An 18134-nucleotide genomic window follows, 5' to 3' on the forward strand; every position below is an offset into this window, starting at 1 on the left:
TGAAATCGACTGTTAATACATGTATATTTTTCAGATTCAGTATAGTTCCTTTACCTGACCTCTGATATACTTTTGCAATTTAGCTAGATTTGACAATTGAGTTGTTAAAGCGTGGTTTTCAAAATTTGTTTTCTCACTTTATACGAATTAATATGTGGACGTATTTTATTTTAGGAGAAGCAGACAAACAGAAAGCCAAGGGCAAAAAAAAGCAGTGGTGGCGGCCTTGGGTTGATCATGCTTCCAGTAGGTTTTCTCGATCCTCTTACAACCTCATCGACTCTAACCCTTATATCCTTGACCAGAAATCAGGCGTTGCCATGACCCATGTGTTCCATGCATGGTTTGATCCTTGTGACTTGATAGGGGGTCGGAGTGTAGGAAAATTTTAATGTCAGTGGGTCTTTGAGCCCGGGGTCCAATTCTTCCAGAGACATCAGCACAGACATTCTGACATTCTTGTGCTGGCTGTAGAAAGCCAAACACGTGGCTTATAGACTCTAGAGCATAATTTATGGGCTCAGAAAGGGAAGAAGAATTGAATATTATATTGCCCAATTCTGAGGTCGAGAGCCCTATTCACATACATATTTTATGGCTAAATACCCTTACTAAAAATGAGCTTGGGCTCCACCTTGGACTCTGATTTAAGGATGATCATTCTATTCAAAGGGTCAGTGACCCTTTCTCTGTAAGGCACTAGGCATGGATGCCAGTGAGCCTCCCCTCCCCTCATTCACACAGCTTTGATTTTATTTGCATTTAAGGATTTTTGGCAATTTATTAAATAGAAAGATGAGGGATAACTTAAAATGCACTCACTTTCTTACTATGCCTCCTCCCCAATTTCAAAAAGGCACTCCAAATTCCAATGCCCACATGTGGCACAGCCTTCAAGCCACCTGATGCTCAGAGACGACCAATGAACAGCAAAAACCAGAAAACTATTTTTAAAAGCAGATCCTGATAGCCACATAGAATGCAGTGTGTTTCCCTCCTGATCATAAAGATGAATGAGGAATTCTGGAACTCAGTGGCTATATTTGCTCTGCTTAGCAAAGAAAATATCACTATAGGTCGATGGCATTATAGTGGAATGCCCCATTCCAATCCAGTCCTCTTTAAATTTCATAGAATATTGAATAATTATTATTTTGCAAGTTACGTATAATGTCGTCTTCAGTCTTTTATATCTTACATGATGTCTCCATACTTGCAGCTAATCTAACTGGACAAGGAATATCACTGAGACAAATAACGTCACACAATTGTAGGAGTGAATCTACTAGGAGGATATTTAGAATCACTAGGAAATCAAATAAAGTAGAACTTCTTCCCATACCTAATTATTGGTTTCACATAGATCTGACGTTGGCCTCTCTCTCCCAAGACATAATTTTCTAAATCGACAAGCTAGTTTAATAAAGCAATATTTGAAATTTGCTTGGTATATCTGGATGTAATCAAATTTAATCCCAAATATTGAATTTCAACATTACAACAAAAAAAGAAAAACACAAGATTATAAAGAGTTTTATTTAATTTTCTCCCCAAGTCCAAAGACAAAAGATTCCAGTCGGAGTCCAGTGTGACTCTTGTATTTACTGTTCAGGGTATGACAGTCACGCTAACAATCTGGTAAATGCAGTGCACAAATGCCTATTTCTATCAAGTCACAAGTAAACTGTGCTTGTCTTTATGTTTTTAAAGGGCCTCTGCTAATTTAGAGAGACCTATCAATTTCAAAATTGTGTCATATTGAATGTTTTTTCACCTCACCTGGGGTAAATTCCCACCGCGGTCATTGTGGTTGCCTTTCCTTTCCTCATGTAAAAATCGCATTTGCAAAGGAATTGGATATGGTCTTTGATAACTATCTTACAAGTTGTAATAATATAAAGAACTTCCTGTGAATGTTGTTGACTTTAGATTTTCTGGTTCATTTCACCCTCATTATATCAAGTTATTGAAGATTGATGTTAAACTACATGTGCCTTGTTACAAAACCTTGTGATGCAATAATGCAGAAGTGTGTGTAATTCATAGTTTGGAATCATATTCAGACTGTGGTGTTAAATTTTTTGCTGCAAAATGTATTTCTTTTTACAAGTGAATGAAGAATGAAAGGGAAAGAATGTGTGCTGTATTGTTGTGTCTATGATGAGTTCCAGAATTTATCTTTAGATCTGGAAGTACTTTGTTCGAAGCCCTTAATTTGATCTTTTGAGTAACTGGGCTTTCAAACAGCTATTTCTTAGAGAAGCCAAGTGTAAGAATTAGTGTAGTTGGATACACATGTGTAAATCTATTGACAATACAAAAATGTTGCTATGTTCTTGACGCTATTAGTAAGCAGTGAAGATTTTAGCATGGTCTGTATAGGGACAGATTTCCTACTTCCATACCTATGTATACACACAAGATTGCATTATTGCTGTTCAATGATACCTTCCATTCCAATACCGTATGTTTCAATATTGGTTCAGTACTGCCTAAATTAATACCAAGCTTCATCCTATTGATAAATATCTGAAACAGAGGGCCAAGTTCTGAGGGTAAAAGTAGTGGAATTTAAAAAGTTAATTTCCAACTTAGTAATTTAGCAGTAACATCAACATCCATGATATGTATGTGGACACAGGCTGGAGTCAGGTTCACCATCTGAGCTAACAAACACGTGTGTAAGAGCTTTTCTACTCACTAATTTAACAGATGGCATGAATGAAAATGTGCTCTGCCATTTTCCTAGTTTCATTTCAATAACATTTTATAAGGAAATGAGACTTTTTTACATTTTCTTTTTTCTTACGTGATAATTCCACTAGCTCACATAAATATTGGTGGTTTCGAATGGTAAAATCAATGTTACCACTGCTTGAGATGAAAACCTTTTGAACTTGTCCACATGAATAAAAGTTATCGAAGGTATCATTGAATACAATTTAAGCTAATGTTGATTTTGGAACCTATAATGAGGGTAAAATGCTCGATCTTACAATAGTCTGTGTTTTCCCAAACGACCACGTGATGTAGAGTCCACATCACTTTCCTGCGAATCTCTCGGCTTATGTGAAGGCATTACTTTAATGGTCTTCCTCACTGTCAAATGTAATGCTGTAACTTTGGTTTGTTCTTGCTTATTCTCACTTGTGTTGTATTGCATTTATTTCCCAAGGCCTGGACCCAGTACTCTGGGCCTGGTTCTTTCTTCAAAATGAAAATAACGAATGACAGTGCTTCTGTTCAAGGATATAAGGCCCAATTCACCCACTCTGTATCTTCATGAATGGAGGCTTCAGATTTTTCTGAAATCGTGGGCAAAATTACTTAACTTTTGGCCATGTGAAGTGATATTCAAGCAATTAATTTTAAACAAGCCAAGGTTTTCCATTACCTTACAATGTATAGGCCCAAAAGACAACTTAAGATCAAAATATGTCATCCAAAAGATGCCTGAGCATTTGAAAACCTGAACATAATTTGAAAATATGTTTTCCTGCGATGACGGGACATTGCTTGTAGCATCAGAAATGTATATGTTGGGCCTCTTTTCTCTGGTAGACTTTAAATAATGATCAAACTGATAAAGATTTAATTTATTAAATTTCCTTAAATCTCTGTACGTTGTAGTTTTCTCTGCTCCCAACTCTTGACACAGGCATTATGTTCTTGCAGGGAAAGTATCAGACAAGGCAAAGACAATCCATACTGTTTGTGCTTTGTGTCTTGTGGTCAGTAGAGTGCTCCTCAAATTTCAGAAAGCTGCTGGGGAGTTCCTTGTTGACCAGAAGCCTAGCAGTTGTAAACCCTATGGACCCTGTCTGCCATTCTCAGTCTGTCTTAGGGCTACGACACGTGGAAGCAGCCAGAGCGCTGTTGTTGGTGGTGTTTTTGTTGTTACTGTCGTTGTTGTTGTTGTGTTGTGTTGTTTTCAATGTTACCTGCCCATTTCATCCTCATGGCAGTGTGTGCGTGTTTTTTTTTTTTTTTTTTTTTTTTTTTTTTTTTTCAAATGTCTTGCCATGTATGTTTTGTCCCTTGTGTTACATGTGGAGAAGTCAGGTCTGCACAGTGTAAAGTGAAGGAGGAGATTGGTGACACTGACCTTGGTCCTGAATCGTCCTGATTGGCTTATCTGCAACGGTTTGGGCCCATTCAGACAAAGCCTAATCCTCCACCTCACTTTGGCCTTGTCTGAAGACCAAAATTGCTGAATTTTGAAATGATAGTGTTCGGTTATTTTGGTCATCTAGGTAACAAAACTGGCTGCTGCAGAGTTGATCTGCTTCATCTATGTAAAATTTACAATGAAGAAGGGAGAACATACCAGATCCACCCTGTAGTGGCCGATTCTCTTATATGGCAAAGACAAGGCCTCATACTCTGTAGACCCAATATGCCAACACCGCATAGCATTAGCCGAAGATGAGTTCTCTTCATCTCGTGTGTTTTCCTCTCTGCCAACATCTTTCGTTGCGGTTCTCTTATGGACAATTTGTGTATCTTTAGGGGACATTTCATTAATAAGCCCCCAATTTCCTTATATGTCTTTCAAGAAATGAGTGAATATTTTGTTTTGCTTAGTGGTCAGGAGTGGAGATTATTATTTGTTTGAAACGGATAGTGAAGAGGAGGAAGAGGAAGAATTAAAGAAGGAAGATGAAGAACCTCCACGAAGGTCAGCATTCCAGGTAATTATGGGGAAAATCATTTCTTTGCTAGTTGGAAGAGCTTTTCTTATGGACGGACCTTCATTGCAGGCCTAGACACCTCCTGTCATATTCATATGTCATAGCTCCCCGAAGCTTCTGTCATATTCATATGTCATAGCTCCCCGAAGCTTCTGATTTACATCTGCAATTCTTTATTTCTAATTAAATTGTAATGATGCCTGCTCCCAGCAACACCGTAATTAGTATCAAGCAAGAACCATGTACAGGCCAGGTTTTCATTCACTGGCACTGAAACAGTTCCTGATACTATAAACAAAAAATAAAGCTTCGTTGGGTGAACTCAATGTTTTTCTTGCAAGCAGGAAGTGAAAAAGACTTCTCTGGCATTGCATTGGATTGCTTGAATGGACTTACATTCAATGTAAGGCGATAATGAAAACAAAATCCTTGCTTTGTTGTGGAGCAAATGATCATTTAAATGTTGCTTCAGAGTTTGAAAACCGTTTCACATGTATTGCTAAATATTTGAGAATATATTGAACTAGTAATAAAAATATGTGGCACAGTTCTGGTTTTTTCAGCTTAGCTACCTTTCTGTTTTAGAACCTGCTGTCCCATTCTCAGCTATAGCTCACCAGCCTAATGTAGCATATTGAGTGAATGTGAATCAATGCTTGCTAAAGATGAGGCTTTGTCATTAGAGTTATATATGGGATGAAAATTGGTCTGTGTTTCTTTTATCAATTAACTACCTACTAGGGCTGTTATTTCCCATTTGTTTTCCTATGAGGCACATAGAGTGATGTCCATCAAGCCACATGATATGCCCGTGATAAGGCCTTCGTCAGTTTTTTGGCCAGGACTTCTCAAGTGGGTGGGGCCCATCCATGCTTGTTTCCCAGTGACATTGAAAAACTGAATTCTCCATAGAGACACCTTGGTCTGATGCTTTCTTTCTTCCCCCATTGCTTCTTGTGTCTGTTTCTTCATGACCGGGTTTTTGTGCATGTTTGCAGCTGGCTTATCAAATACTAATGACTTAACTCATTTATTTTTATTCGAAAGAGTTTTCTTCTAACCACCACTCATCGTGCAGCCAAGGAGAGAACATGAACATCTTCACTATGTTGGATGGATTACATGCAATGATTGACTATTTTCTTTATTCCTAACTTACAAGCAGAGCACATTTTTTTCTAGCTTCAGTGACTGGCATCTTTTAACCTAGTTGGTGTAACTGTAGAGACAAATTCATGCTGACATCATATATTAAATTACTAGTTTTTGTTTTTTTCTACTAATTACTCTTGCTTTGTCCTTCTTTGTAGAGAGCTATTGGGAAGTTTGCATCAGCCATTTTAGCCTTGCCAAAGTCTGTCATTAAACTTCCCAAAACTATTCTTCAGTATTTAATCAGAGCTGCAAAGGTATTTGATGTTTTACTGATGTGTAGTGTGTGACTCTCTGCTCTGTAGAAATGTAGAGAAATATACCTTCATTGCCCTATCTCTGCATTTTCTCGGTTCTATAGATGGTACCGTGAAGGAATTACAGGAACGTAAAATATTAGAAAAAGTTTTCCAAAACAAGTTCTTAGAAGCCAAAGTTCTTATTATTTGACTCTTGCTCTTAAGTGGACACCAGTAACTATCGAAAAATAGAAAGAGAAAATGCAGATACAGATATACTTGCTGTCCTTCTCATGGTGTTGCCTAAGTCACATCTCATTTTAAAAGGGTCACATCTGGTTGCATGAATCAGTTCTGATGAGTAAAAAGGGTGATAATTTTTCTCAGAAAGCTGGTAAAATTCTGGATAAGCTAATAAAAGATGTCTTTTACTCCATCTCTCGTTCGGGTCCTTTTCAGTCTCCGTCTTCCAGTTTCTGCACTCGGTACAGCCAGCTTCTTCCTGGGCTGATCCACCCAGTGCAGTCTGCGGGCTCCTCAATCCCACAGATCCATGCTAGGGCTTTTGAATACACTGTCAAAAATTATTTGTTGATTAACCTAATGCACAGTTGAAGTTATTCAGCTACCTATGCTGTAGTCGCTTCGTTACGGAAAAACATTAATAATGAATTCCTATTCTTACATTTTATAGAAAGCCCTTTCTCCTGAACTCAGTCAGGGGCAGCCACTAAAATGCTTTGCTCTGTATGTCCCTCACCTGTTAAGCGAGTAGTTCAATAGTGACATAGACCAGTGCTTCTCACATTTTACCCTGGGGTCTTATTTAAATGCAGGTTCTGATTCAGCAGGTCCTATGGGACCTCACAGTGTGCATTTCCCTCAAACTCTCATGTGAAGCACAACCGTGGCTGGGCCTTGAGTAGCACCATCCACACCTCCAGGTTCCTTCTGCTTTTAAAATGCCAGGATCCTGTTTTTTAGTGTAGTATTTACCATTTCTGCTTCTCCCAAATTCTTTTCCTTTTATTTTCTATGACTACCATATGACTTTCTCAATTCATATTTAAGAATTTATTTAAATGAAATATAACAATGTAATTATCCCCCATCTTAGTTTCTTTTCAAAAAAATTATCTTACAGACAACATAAAGAAGGTGCTAGACCACACCTGAATCAAAGGACAGATGATGAAACTTCACCAATTTCAGTTAAGGATCTCCACTTTGATAAAGCTCTCCCTGTCTTAAAGAATAAGTGTATTTTCACATAGTTGTTAGTAAAACAAATCCTATATTCCCCTGATATATATGGTAAAATTTAAGATAAAGTCAGGAACGCATGCTACTGGTAGTAGCTCTTTGGAGAGCTCAAAGGTCTTTCATGTAAATTTCCATGTATTTTTCTACTCCTGGTTCATGGAGCTTGTGTCTGATTTTCCAGAGAGGCGCATCCAGCTGGCTGACAGGTGCAGGTGCAAAGTAAGAATTGGGAAGTTCTGGCTGGGCGCTGTGGCTCACGCCTGTAATCCCAGCACTTTGGGAGGCCGAGGCGGGCGGATCACGAGGTCAGGAGATCGAGACCATCCTGGCTAACACAGTGAAACCCCGTCTCTACTAAAAATACAAAAAAATAGCCGGGTGTGGTGGCAGGCGCCTGTAGTCCCAGCTACTCGGGAGGCTGAGGCAGGAGAATGGCAGGAACTGGGAGGCGGAGCTTGCAGTGAGCGGAGATGGCGCCACTGCACTCCAGCCTGCATGACAGAGCAAGACTCCATCTCAAAAAAAAAAAAAAAAAAAAAAATTGGGAAGTTTGGTAAGAGCCTTCCATTTCTTGACTCAGTAAGGATTGGGACGTTTCCCCCTCCTCTTCATTGTCAACGTTTTTCTGACCCTCTTAATAATTCCTGGAACTGTAAAATGTTTCTATTTCAAAACATCAAAGTTAAGATAATTTACCTACAAATAAGGAATTACCCTATGAGTGCCTCCTCTCTCCGTTTTCCCCAGTTTGCATACCTCAATTCTCATGGCAGTGAGGCAGCACTGACATGCTTCTTCTTTAGGGGTCCTTTGTTGAGCCAGGAGTGCCATTTTATAAACCAAAATGTTAATGGCACCCACCCTTTCTACAAGACTTCTTCGATTCCACCCTTCACATCTCGTTTCCTCTCTCCTTTTCCTCCCAGTTTCCTTTTTCTTCAGAGAAAAAGAATTCCTCCAACTTGTGCGCCTCTTATATTCACAAATCCTCAATTACTTTTTTGTTTTCTATTTTCGGGATTCGTGCATCATCTAAAAGCAATATTGTGATAACACTTTTTTAAAGGAAATGTCACCATATGTTGCTCTTAAACCTGAAAATTTCTTATGTTCAGTAATCAGATTATTTTAAAGCAATCAATATTGTGCAGAGGCAAGTTGCTTATTAATGTACTATAACTCCAAGATATTCTTGATAGAATTCCCAATTAACACCCAATTAACATAGCCAATAAACATCTACTAAAAATTCCTTTATTCAGTCCTCCTGAAAATTCCAGTTCGTCTTCCCATTATTTAAAATATGCTTTTGGCATAAAATAGAATAATTTTTTGCCTCCTGGAATTTGTTATTCAGAAATAATACAGATGTTGCATTTGTGTTAATTTCTCGTGAAATTCAGATTTCTACCAGTGAGAAAAAAAGAAACAGTTTTTCTATTATAGTAACCTATGACCCTTCCATTTCCATATATGGAAAAGTTAGTCTCTCTTTCCTTTCTACTGACTTCACAATGCCACTGATTTGCTTATGCTGTGTTTTTCAAAGATTTCAGAAATCTGAAAATACTATAGAATAAGATGAACAGATCTGGGTTTAAAGAGCTCCCAGAAAATATTTATTTAACTTTATCATCATAATGAAAAACCCAGCTTCCCTGAGACCCAGGTGTGTTTGTGGTGCATGAGAGGCATGCCTGCTTGGCTTCATGTTGCTATATGGCTGACTTTTTCTATCAAGGTTTTCTTTTTGTTCTTTCTGCATGATTTGGGAGACTCTTGGTATGGGGGCTCTTCACAATTGCTCTTTCCTGGTTCTCAGTTATAATATATTAATGCAACTATTTTCAGCTCTTGAATGAAAATGACAAAAGGCAACCAAAAGCCCCACAGTTTTTCTTTAATGCTATTCTGGAATAACTCCTTAACCTTAATATCACATTTTTTTTCCTCGCAAAGTACTAATCATTCTCCAAATCCCTTTCTCAAGTCGCTGGTAATAGCTATTATTCAGAAGGGAGAGTATCAAATGCACAAAACTATTTTCCCAAAGTAAATAAGACTACTAAAGATGTTATTTTGCTTTTGACTCAAAGTTTACTTGTGATGGGAGAAAGTACTGACACTGAATGAGACTTCCAGCTTATACCTATTGTGGACAGTGCAAAAGCATCAGTAATAAGTATCACAAATTGTGGTGAGATGTAGGGACTTGGGAGAAATGATGGTTTGTTTGGTGTACCCAAAGTTTATCTCATGATATCTGTGATACCAGATGAAATGTATTACTACAACATCTGTTGTCTTTTTCTAAAAAAAAAAAAATGGAATCTCATGATAATAAAAATAGCCCGGGATGTTTAGTTTGTGTTGGGAGGAAAAAATATTTCAAAAGTCAGGAAGCTTGGTGTAGGTCCCTTTTATTTCAAATTATTAAAAGGCCAGAAAATAATTGAACTTTCTCCCTTCAGTTTGTTTATCAAGCCTGGATTACTGATCCTAAAACAGCACTCCGACAAAGACACAAAGAGAAAAAAAGGTCTGCAAGAGAAGAACGGAAACGAAGGCGGAAAGGATCCAAGGAGGGTGAGTGGTGGGTGGGGTGGCTGCGGTGGGTGTGGCAGGTTTCAGGCTGTGCTCCCCAGCCTTGTCTGCAAAGGACAGAAACTTCTGAGGGATTCAGATTTTTAAATTCTAAAGAATGCCAACAGTTTTAATTTGTCCTTAATTGGTCATTTCTGACACTTGGAATAAATTAAAGCACAAAATTAGGATATATATATATATATATATCTATATATGTCTATATATATCTATATAGACATATATAGATATATATAGACATATATAGATATATATATATCTTTTAAGTAGGAAAAAAGGAGAGTTGCAAATGAAACCCAAAAAAGTAGAAGAAAACTAATTTCTTACATGGATATTAAGTAATTAAAAAAAAAAAGAAATACTACAGGACATGACCTGATCAAGTTAAAAATTGTTCTTAGAAAAAGCTAAGGCCAGGCGCGGTGGCTCATGCCTGTAATCCCAGCACTTTGGGAGGCCAAGGCGAGTGGATCACGAGGTCAGGAGATCGAGACCATCCTGGCTAACACGGTGAAACCCCGTGTCTACTAAAAATACAAAAAATTAGCCCGGCGTGGTGGCAGACGCCTGTAGTCCCAGCTACTCGGGAGGCTGAGGCAGGAGAACGGCGTGAACCCGGGAGGCGGAGCTTGCAGTGAGCCAAGATCGCACCACTGCACTCCAGCCTCGGCGACAGAGGGAGACCCCGTCTAAAAAATAAATAAATAGCCAATAAGAAAGATGAATCTTTGGCAATTTAATCAAGAAAAAAGGGAAAGCACACTTAAACAACACTCAGAAACAAGCAAACAAAAGGAACATATATTCAGCATTATACCAAGATATTTGAAAACATGATATAAACACATCTCTAAGGGTAAAAATATTTCAAACTATAATAAAAAAAATCAAAAGCGAAGTTGAAGTGCAGGTGATTCACTCAGGAGCAATATTTTATTGTATATATCAGACTAAAGATGAGTATTCTGTGTATGTTAAGAACTGCTAGAAATCAAGAAAAGAAAAATTCAATTCAATCAATGAGAGGGTGTGAAAAACAATTCACAGACCAGAAAACAAAAATGACCAAAAGGTGCTCAATCTCACTATAATACAAGAAATACAAATGAAATATTCTGACATACTGTTTTCTTAACCCATTGGATTGACAGGAACCTAAACATTGGATAATGTCACTGCTTGGGAGCTAGTAGGAAGATAAGTACTTACATATACCATGAGTTGTATTGTGAAGTAGTAGGTCTACTTTGAAGAGTTGTGTGTCATTACCTGCTAAAAGCTCAAGTGTTACATATCATACTACAGATCAGTCCCACGCCTAGGTGTTTGGCTTATTCTATAGCAGTACTTGCACATGTGTACAAACACACATGTCTAAGAGCATTCATCAGACGCTATTTGTTAATAACAAAAAATTTGGAAACATCCTAAATGCCCATATGAAGAAGAGTTAAATACATTATGTTACTAATATATTATGGAATGTTATTCAGTTCTTTAAAAATGAGATTGATAGCTTTGAGCTGGTATGGAGAACAATTCCTGACACATTATTAAGTGAAAAACAACACACTGCAAATGGCACGCACATTATGAAATCATGAAACAAATGAAGTCAGAGTAGTACCTCAAGACAGCATTTTGCATTTTTAATGGGTACATATAATAACTTATGAATGCAAGAGAAAGATCAGGAGGAGTATTCACTCATTAGTAACAGTCGTTACTTCTTGAGAAAGTGGAGATTAAGTGGCATGATTAAAGATAAGGCTCATCTGTTGTATTTTGTTTCTTTTCTTTTTTTTTTTTTTTTTGAGACAGAGTCTCGCTGTGTCACACAGGCTGGAGTGCAGTGGGGTGATCTCGGCTCACTGCAACCTCAGCCTCCCGGGTTCAAGTGATTCTCGTGCCTCAGCCTCCTGAGCAGCTGAGACTATAGGCGCACACCACCACGCCTAGCAATGTTTGTATTTTTAGTAGAGACGGAGTTTCACCATGTTGGCAGGTTGGTCTTGAACTCCTGACCTCAAGTGATCCGTCCACCTTGGTCTCCCAAAGTGCTGGGATTACAGGTGTGAGCCACTGTGCCCGGCCTGTATTTTGTTTCTTTACAAAGGAAATGTATCCATAGATGGCTTGTGAAATATAAAAGGCATTAAAAAATAAAAAGGAAAAGGTAATTTCTAATGGAACTCTAATTACAAAGTCTCTTCTTTTTGACCTTTCTTCTCCCGATACATCCTAGCAACTTTATCTTACTTTATTGCTTTAAGAAGACAAAATTAATACACAATTGCTGGAACAGGTCAAACAGTAAAGAGGTACACGTATAATCTGCCCCAACCCAGTCACCTCAAAATCCTGTCCTCTAAGGTTACAAATCCTAACAGTATGTTGTGTTCACTTTCACTTCATTTCTCATGTGCACACACATGTATGCAGGTGGTTTCCTTTATTGGTTTTTTTTTTTTTTTGAGACAGAGTCTTGCTCTGTCACCCAGGCTGGAGTGCAGTGGCGCCATCTCAGCTCACTGCAAGCTCTGCCTGCCGGGTTCACACCATTCTTCTGCCTCAGCCTCCCAAGTAGCTGGGACTACAGGCGCCCGCCACTATGCCCGGCTAATTTTTTGTACTTTTAGTAGACACGAGGTTTCACCATGTTAGCCAGGATGGTCTCGATCTTCTGACCTCATGATCCGCCCGCCTCGGCCTCCCAAAGTGCTGGGATTACAGGCGTGAGTCACTGCACTGGCCTATTTTTTTTTTTTTTAATAAGCTCATGCTTTACAAATTACTCTTTCATTTTCATGACCAATGTCATGAACATTTCTCCAATTAAGTATTTATAAAATCATATCATTCTTTTTCAATAGCTGCAAAATATTCCATAGTGCAGATATGCATAATTTATTCAATCCTCTCAGCCTTCATGGACATAAGGTTGCTTCCGGATTTTTGCCACAATGAACAGTGCCATAATAGATATCACTGCACAAACATTTATACGTCATAATATATATGAGTGTGTTTAAATGCTTAGCAAAGGTTAGGAAGAACATTCATTTTCCACAGAACGGATTTGCAAAAGTGGGATGACTTAGAGTGTGCCTGTTTTTACTTTAATAGATATTTTTCGGAAAGGTTTTAGTACTTTGCCCTCCTCCATGTGAGGGACAAGAGTGTCCAATTTCCTTTGGCCTCACGCACAGGATTTTACTCCTGTTTTTATCATTTTTCTTTCTAAGGATGACAAATGGCTTTTATTTTCATTTGAATGTAGTTGAATTCTTAACTAATTAAACTGAGCATTTTTATTTCACATTTTGTTGGCGATTTTTTCTTTTCAAGTCTAGGATTTAAACACTTTTAGCATTTTCCCGCATCGTTCTGTCGGGTTGTTTGTTCTTATCAATTCATGCTATTTATATGTCAGGCTTCTTATCCCTTTTTTTCTTTTTTCTTTCTTTTTTTTTTTTTTTTGTTATTACTGTTTTAATTGTCTGGCTTCCCTCTGGACTGGGAGCTCAGTGAGGATTCTGACCAGCAACTTACACAAAAGGCGCTCTGCACCTCACCTGGTCCAGGAGGGGTTTAGGACTTGGGCCACCAAACTCTAGGGCCTGTCCCTCAGGGACAACTGCAGCTGCTCCTAGGCTATGCCAGCCTCTGCCAGAGACCAGCTGTGAGGGTGTGGGCAAAGACAGGAAAAGCAGAGGCCAGTGGAGGGAGTGGGGACAGGGCCAAGGGAGCTCTTGGGCTTGATTCACAAGGCCTGAATCACTCTGTGTGTGTGTGTGTGTGTGTGTGCGCGTGTAATGGGAGTGGGGCTAGGAAAATCGGTGCCTTCCAGAAGGAGTGTCTTGTTCCCTGCCATGGAACCTTCAGGAGCTGCTGCTCCCAGCCACAGGAAGTAGATCATATAAATATGGAATAAATACATGACCAGTGAGAGAGGCAAAATGTTGGAAAGCACATCCCAGACCAGCTGGGTCTCTACTACCCCAGGTAGTACCCCAGGCTCAGGCCATCAATCACCCCAGGAGAAGGGATCCCGACACCCACCAGGACCCAGTGAGAAGCAGACAGCACGAATGCTGAAGGAGCACCAAGAGGACAGGTGAGGGAAGGGAGAGACTGGAGTACCGGGACAATCAAAGCCATCTTATGCAAGAACAAGTTTCTATTCCCAAACCACCCTCATCCCCATCAATGCTCAGCTCCCTTCCTGCCCCCATGCCTTCCCTCTGCTCAACACAGAGCTGGAGGCAGGAGGGCGACTCAGTTTGCCAGACATGCTGCTGCAGATCCCCAGGCCCCAGGGAGGCTAGCAAGGGACACAAACCCTTTGATGTTGCCACTCCTTCTCAAGGAATGCTCCTGCCCTCCCAACACCCCCCAAGAAACACCCAGAGCGTGGAAGCACAGAGCAAACAGCTTCATGTTCTGGGGGCCTATCTGGAGCTTCTGTCCAGGGCCTCTGTCTGCAGCCCTCAACCTACATCAGTCGGGCAGCAGGCGACCCAGCTCCGCCACATCCAGCCGGTTGGTGGCCATGATGTGCTCCAGCTGCTGCCGGTAGCGTGCCAAGTCCTGCATAAAGTGGGGCACCCGGGTATTATCCAGCACCCCATGGGGCCGCAGGTGGTCCACATCCTCATAGGACACCTTGCCCGGTGAGGTCAGCAGCGGGAAATCGACGGTCTGGCGATGTCCCAGAATGCACAGGATGCCGTTCAGGTACACCTGGTCCTTGCTGAATTAACTTGGCAGCGAGGTGTCTGTCTGGCCGCGCTTGGCGCGCGCGCAGTACTCCCAGCGCACGTCGGCGTCCCGCACGTAGCGCGCCAGGTCCTGGAAGAGCTGGCGGAAGGACATGCGCACAGCGTGGCGGCTGGTGTAGTAGAGCAGAGCAGCGCAGCGCGCCACAGGAACGGCTGCATGCGGAGCAGCACGCTGTGTAGGGTGGCCAGGCCCTCCTGGTGGGGTTCGCCGGCCGTAGCCCGTACCGCAGCCGGCCCTCCGCGTTGTGCCACGGCTGGCGCGCGTTGTTACCGCCCCGCAGGTAGTGGGTGCCTGCGGGGAAGGCGAAGGGAGGCAGCGCTGGGCGGGGCGTTCGGGGACCCACCTAGGAGCCCAGCCCTGGCCCTGCTCCACCTGGCCGGGGCTCTGGCCGCGACGCTTCCATTCTCATGCTCCCGAGCACAGGCTCGCACACAAGCTCTTCCAGCCCCAGGCAGCGTGAAGCCCCTCCTCCGGTGAACTCGCACCCAAGGATCCACAGTTGCTCACATATATGAATCCTCTCCCACCCATCCGCCCACCACCCTACACCCACGCACCCACACACGTGCACGAACTCTCCCGAACTGACATTGCCCCCAGCCCTCCTGGACACAAGAATACATATACCACCCTGCCCAACATCCTGGGTGCCCATATTATTTTGAACAGTCACGCTGATGCCTTCGGTAAAAACCACCTCTTGCCCAGAGCAACAGGATTCTTGATGAAGAGGGACAGACAGATAGAAATAGTGGTTAGTGCCCTGCACCCTCCTGCCCAGCCTGGCCAGTCGCCTCCTAAACCAGGCGCCGTGTGTCCTCAAGCCAAGTCCATTCCCAGGATCTGGCCTTCCATCCACCCTGGAAGGCCCGCGTGGTGGTTGGCCTGGTGGGACCCTGAGCGTTCTGCCTCTGGCCTGTCAGGGCCTCACCAGCCCTGCCGCCACTGTCGAGAGAAGTCGGAGAGGAAGTGGAGAGAGAAAAATATACCCGAAAGGACCAAGAGATGAAGGCGAGCCCAGAGCGTGGGCAGGCATGTTCTGGCCTACCTCTGTGAGCCAGAGGGCGGAGGCGGCTGCTCAGGAAGGGAAAGCCCCGACCTCAGGAGGGACAGGGGAGAAACAAAAGAGGGAGTTAGTGGGGCCCCTCCTTCCCACGACTCCCAGCTCCCAGGTTCCTTTCATGCCTACCCATCCACCCGGATACCCACACCCTGACCTATTTCATGCCACAGCATGCCCTCCAACCAGTACTGGCGGGCTCTGGTCAGGTTGACCGCCAATGTGGGCCGGCTGTTCTCCACCATCATCACTGCCTGGGACAGCAGGTCTTCACTCAGCTGCACCACAACCTCTTCGACGCAGCCCTCCTTCTGCATGTATTTGCCCACAATGGACCGTATCTGGCACTTGGTGAGCAGCTGCCTGCCGGTGGCAGCCTCAAAGTGTTCGTAGGTTCCAAACTTCTCCAGAACAGCCTCAGTGATGCCAACTGCCTGATGGATGAACTGTCCAGAGGCCTCGCAGTACTTCAGCACAGCCGTTGGCATGGGCTCCTGGTACTCGAACTGTGGATTGTAGGTGTAATGCGACTGAAAGAACTTGTCTCCCTCACGGTCCACGTTGGTTGGCCGCAGGGCCACCAACATGCAGGGGCTCTTGCTAGCACTATGGCCTGCATCGCTTTGAGTCTTAGTAATGTGAGGCAGGGAGGCCGCAGGGTGCCCCCACCTGGGTTCCGTCGCTGTCCAGGTGGAGGCCGTCCCAGGGTGCCACGACCCCGCCGGCCAGTACTATTTACAGAGTAGGTGCTCTCACTGCGACACATGTGGCCGCGGTGGCCCAGGTGCATCTGTGAGAACGGCTGCTGCTCAGGCTGGGGCTGCAGTGCTGGGGGGACTGCCAGAGCCACGGGCAAGGCCAGGGACTGAGACCAGGGGTACAGTGGTGGCCCATCTCGGTCTGAGGGCTTCAGCCTATGACGCAGGGACAGGAGACTGGTAGGTGGGCTGGTGGGTGCCTGATCGTACGCCTGAGCCCCCGAGTCCAGCACCATTCTTTCTTGGGGGTCACATCCAGCTGGGTCACTCCAACTCCCCACACTGTCGACTTCTGGGGACACAGAAGGGCATGTGGAGACCAGCATGAGTGGGTGTGACCAGAGGACCAGCAGGCCCTGTACTCCACATTGCCTTTGGTGGGCCCAGGCTCTGCTACCAGGGGTCTGATTGGCTGCAGCATCCATTGCCTCCAGCAGACTTCACCCAAGTATGCTGGGCCAGGAGAAAGCACTTTTGTTTTCGTTTTTGTTTTTTGAGACAGGGTCTTGCTCTGTCACCCAAGGTGGAGTGCAGTGCAATGATCATAGCTCATCGCAGCCTCCAACTCCTGGCCTCAAGTGATCCTCCCGCCTCAGCCTCCCAAAGTGCTGGAATGAAACGCATGAGCCACTGTGTCCAGTGGAAAGCAAGAGTTTCAAACACCCACCTAGATGGTGGTTACTGGAATCCTGTAAGCCTGAGCTCCTGAAGGCAAGGACTGAGCCCCTTATTCATGATTCTAATCTCTGTGCTCAGCACTCACTTAATCTGGGAGGTGGTACAGTGCAGCCACAGCTGCCTGGGCTGATTAGGTGAGAAGGCCTCAGGGGCTGCCTTCTGCCTATGGCATCTTCTCAATGCCACCCCTGCCCACCCACCTGGCTTTACCCACATCCTCCTGCCCATTTTTCCTCCGTCAATTTGAATGTCTGAGGGCCCCATGCTTATGCCAGTACCCCCCAGAATACCCTCTCTCCTCTGAGCCATCTGTTGAAATCCAAATTGGAATCTGCTTTTAGGGGAGCAGAGGGAAGCTTCAGCAAATCCAAGCCAATCTCTGGCTTGTCCCCTATCTGAGGGATCTTTCGAGTGGTCATCCAAGGCCAGTGTCAGGGCGCTCACCCCACCTCTGTTCCAGGACTCAGTCCAATCCCGTCTCCCCCCAGAGACTGCCTGGAGAGGCTCCAGCTGCCGAGCTCCTTTGCCTGCTCAGCAACTCCCTTCCAGCATTTCTCCTCTCTCCTACATCATCAATCTCTTCCTCTCTGCTGGAGTCTTTCCATCAGCATAAACACATGCTGTTATTTCTCCATCTTAAAAAACAAAACAAAACCCTCACTAGTACCCACCCTCCTCCAGCTACAGCCCCACTACATCTCCCTCCATCTGCTCCTATTGCAGCACATACCTCGAGTCATCTATACCCAGTCTCCAGTTCCTTCTTTCCCGTTCTCTCTTAAATCCACTCCAATTAGCCTTTTGTTCCCAGCTCTCCATCCAAATTGATCTGATCAAGGTCACCAATGACCAGCAATGACCTTCATATTGATCAGCACCCGATACAGTTAATCACTGCCTCCTGGAG

At 43.2% G+C, this 18134-nt stretch overlaps 1 protein-coding gene and 1 pseudogene across 4 annotated transcripts in view; one reads left to right on the plus strand and one right to left on the minus strand.

Moving 5' to 3' along the window:
• The window catches only part of PIEZO2 (piezo type mechanosensitive ion channel component 2), a 478719-nt gene that overhangs the window by 407301 nt on the left and 53284 nt on the right, over positions 1-18134 (plus strand). For 2 of the 4 annotated variants that reach the window (XM_034943968.3, XM_008959670.5), the window contains 4 exons: positions 175-246; positions 4585-4691; positions 6002-6100; positions 9817-9931. In XM_034943968.3, coding sequence (XP_034799859.2) covers positions 175-246; positions 4585-4691; positions 6002-6100; positions 9817-9931 — 393 coding nt within the window. The remainder of the gene's footprint in view (positions 1-174; positions 247-4584; positions 4692-6001; positions 6101-9816; positions 9932-18134) is intronic. The other 2 variants (XM_034943967.3, XM_003807526.5) reach the window with 1 other exon arrangement.
• On the minus strand, positions 9939-17114 carry LOC100977500 (microtubule-associated tyrosine carboxypeptidase 1-like; annotated as a pseudogene).

Source organism: Pan paniscus, chromosome 17 (assembly GCF_029289425.2).
Source record: "Pan paniscus chromosome 17, NHGRI_mPanPan1-v2.0_pri, whole genome shotgun sequence".
Lineage (NCBI taxonomy): Eukaryota > Metazoa > Chordata > Mammalia > Primates > Hominidae > Pan > Pan paniscus.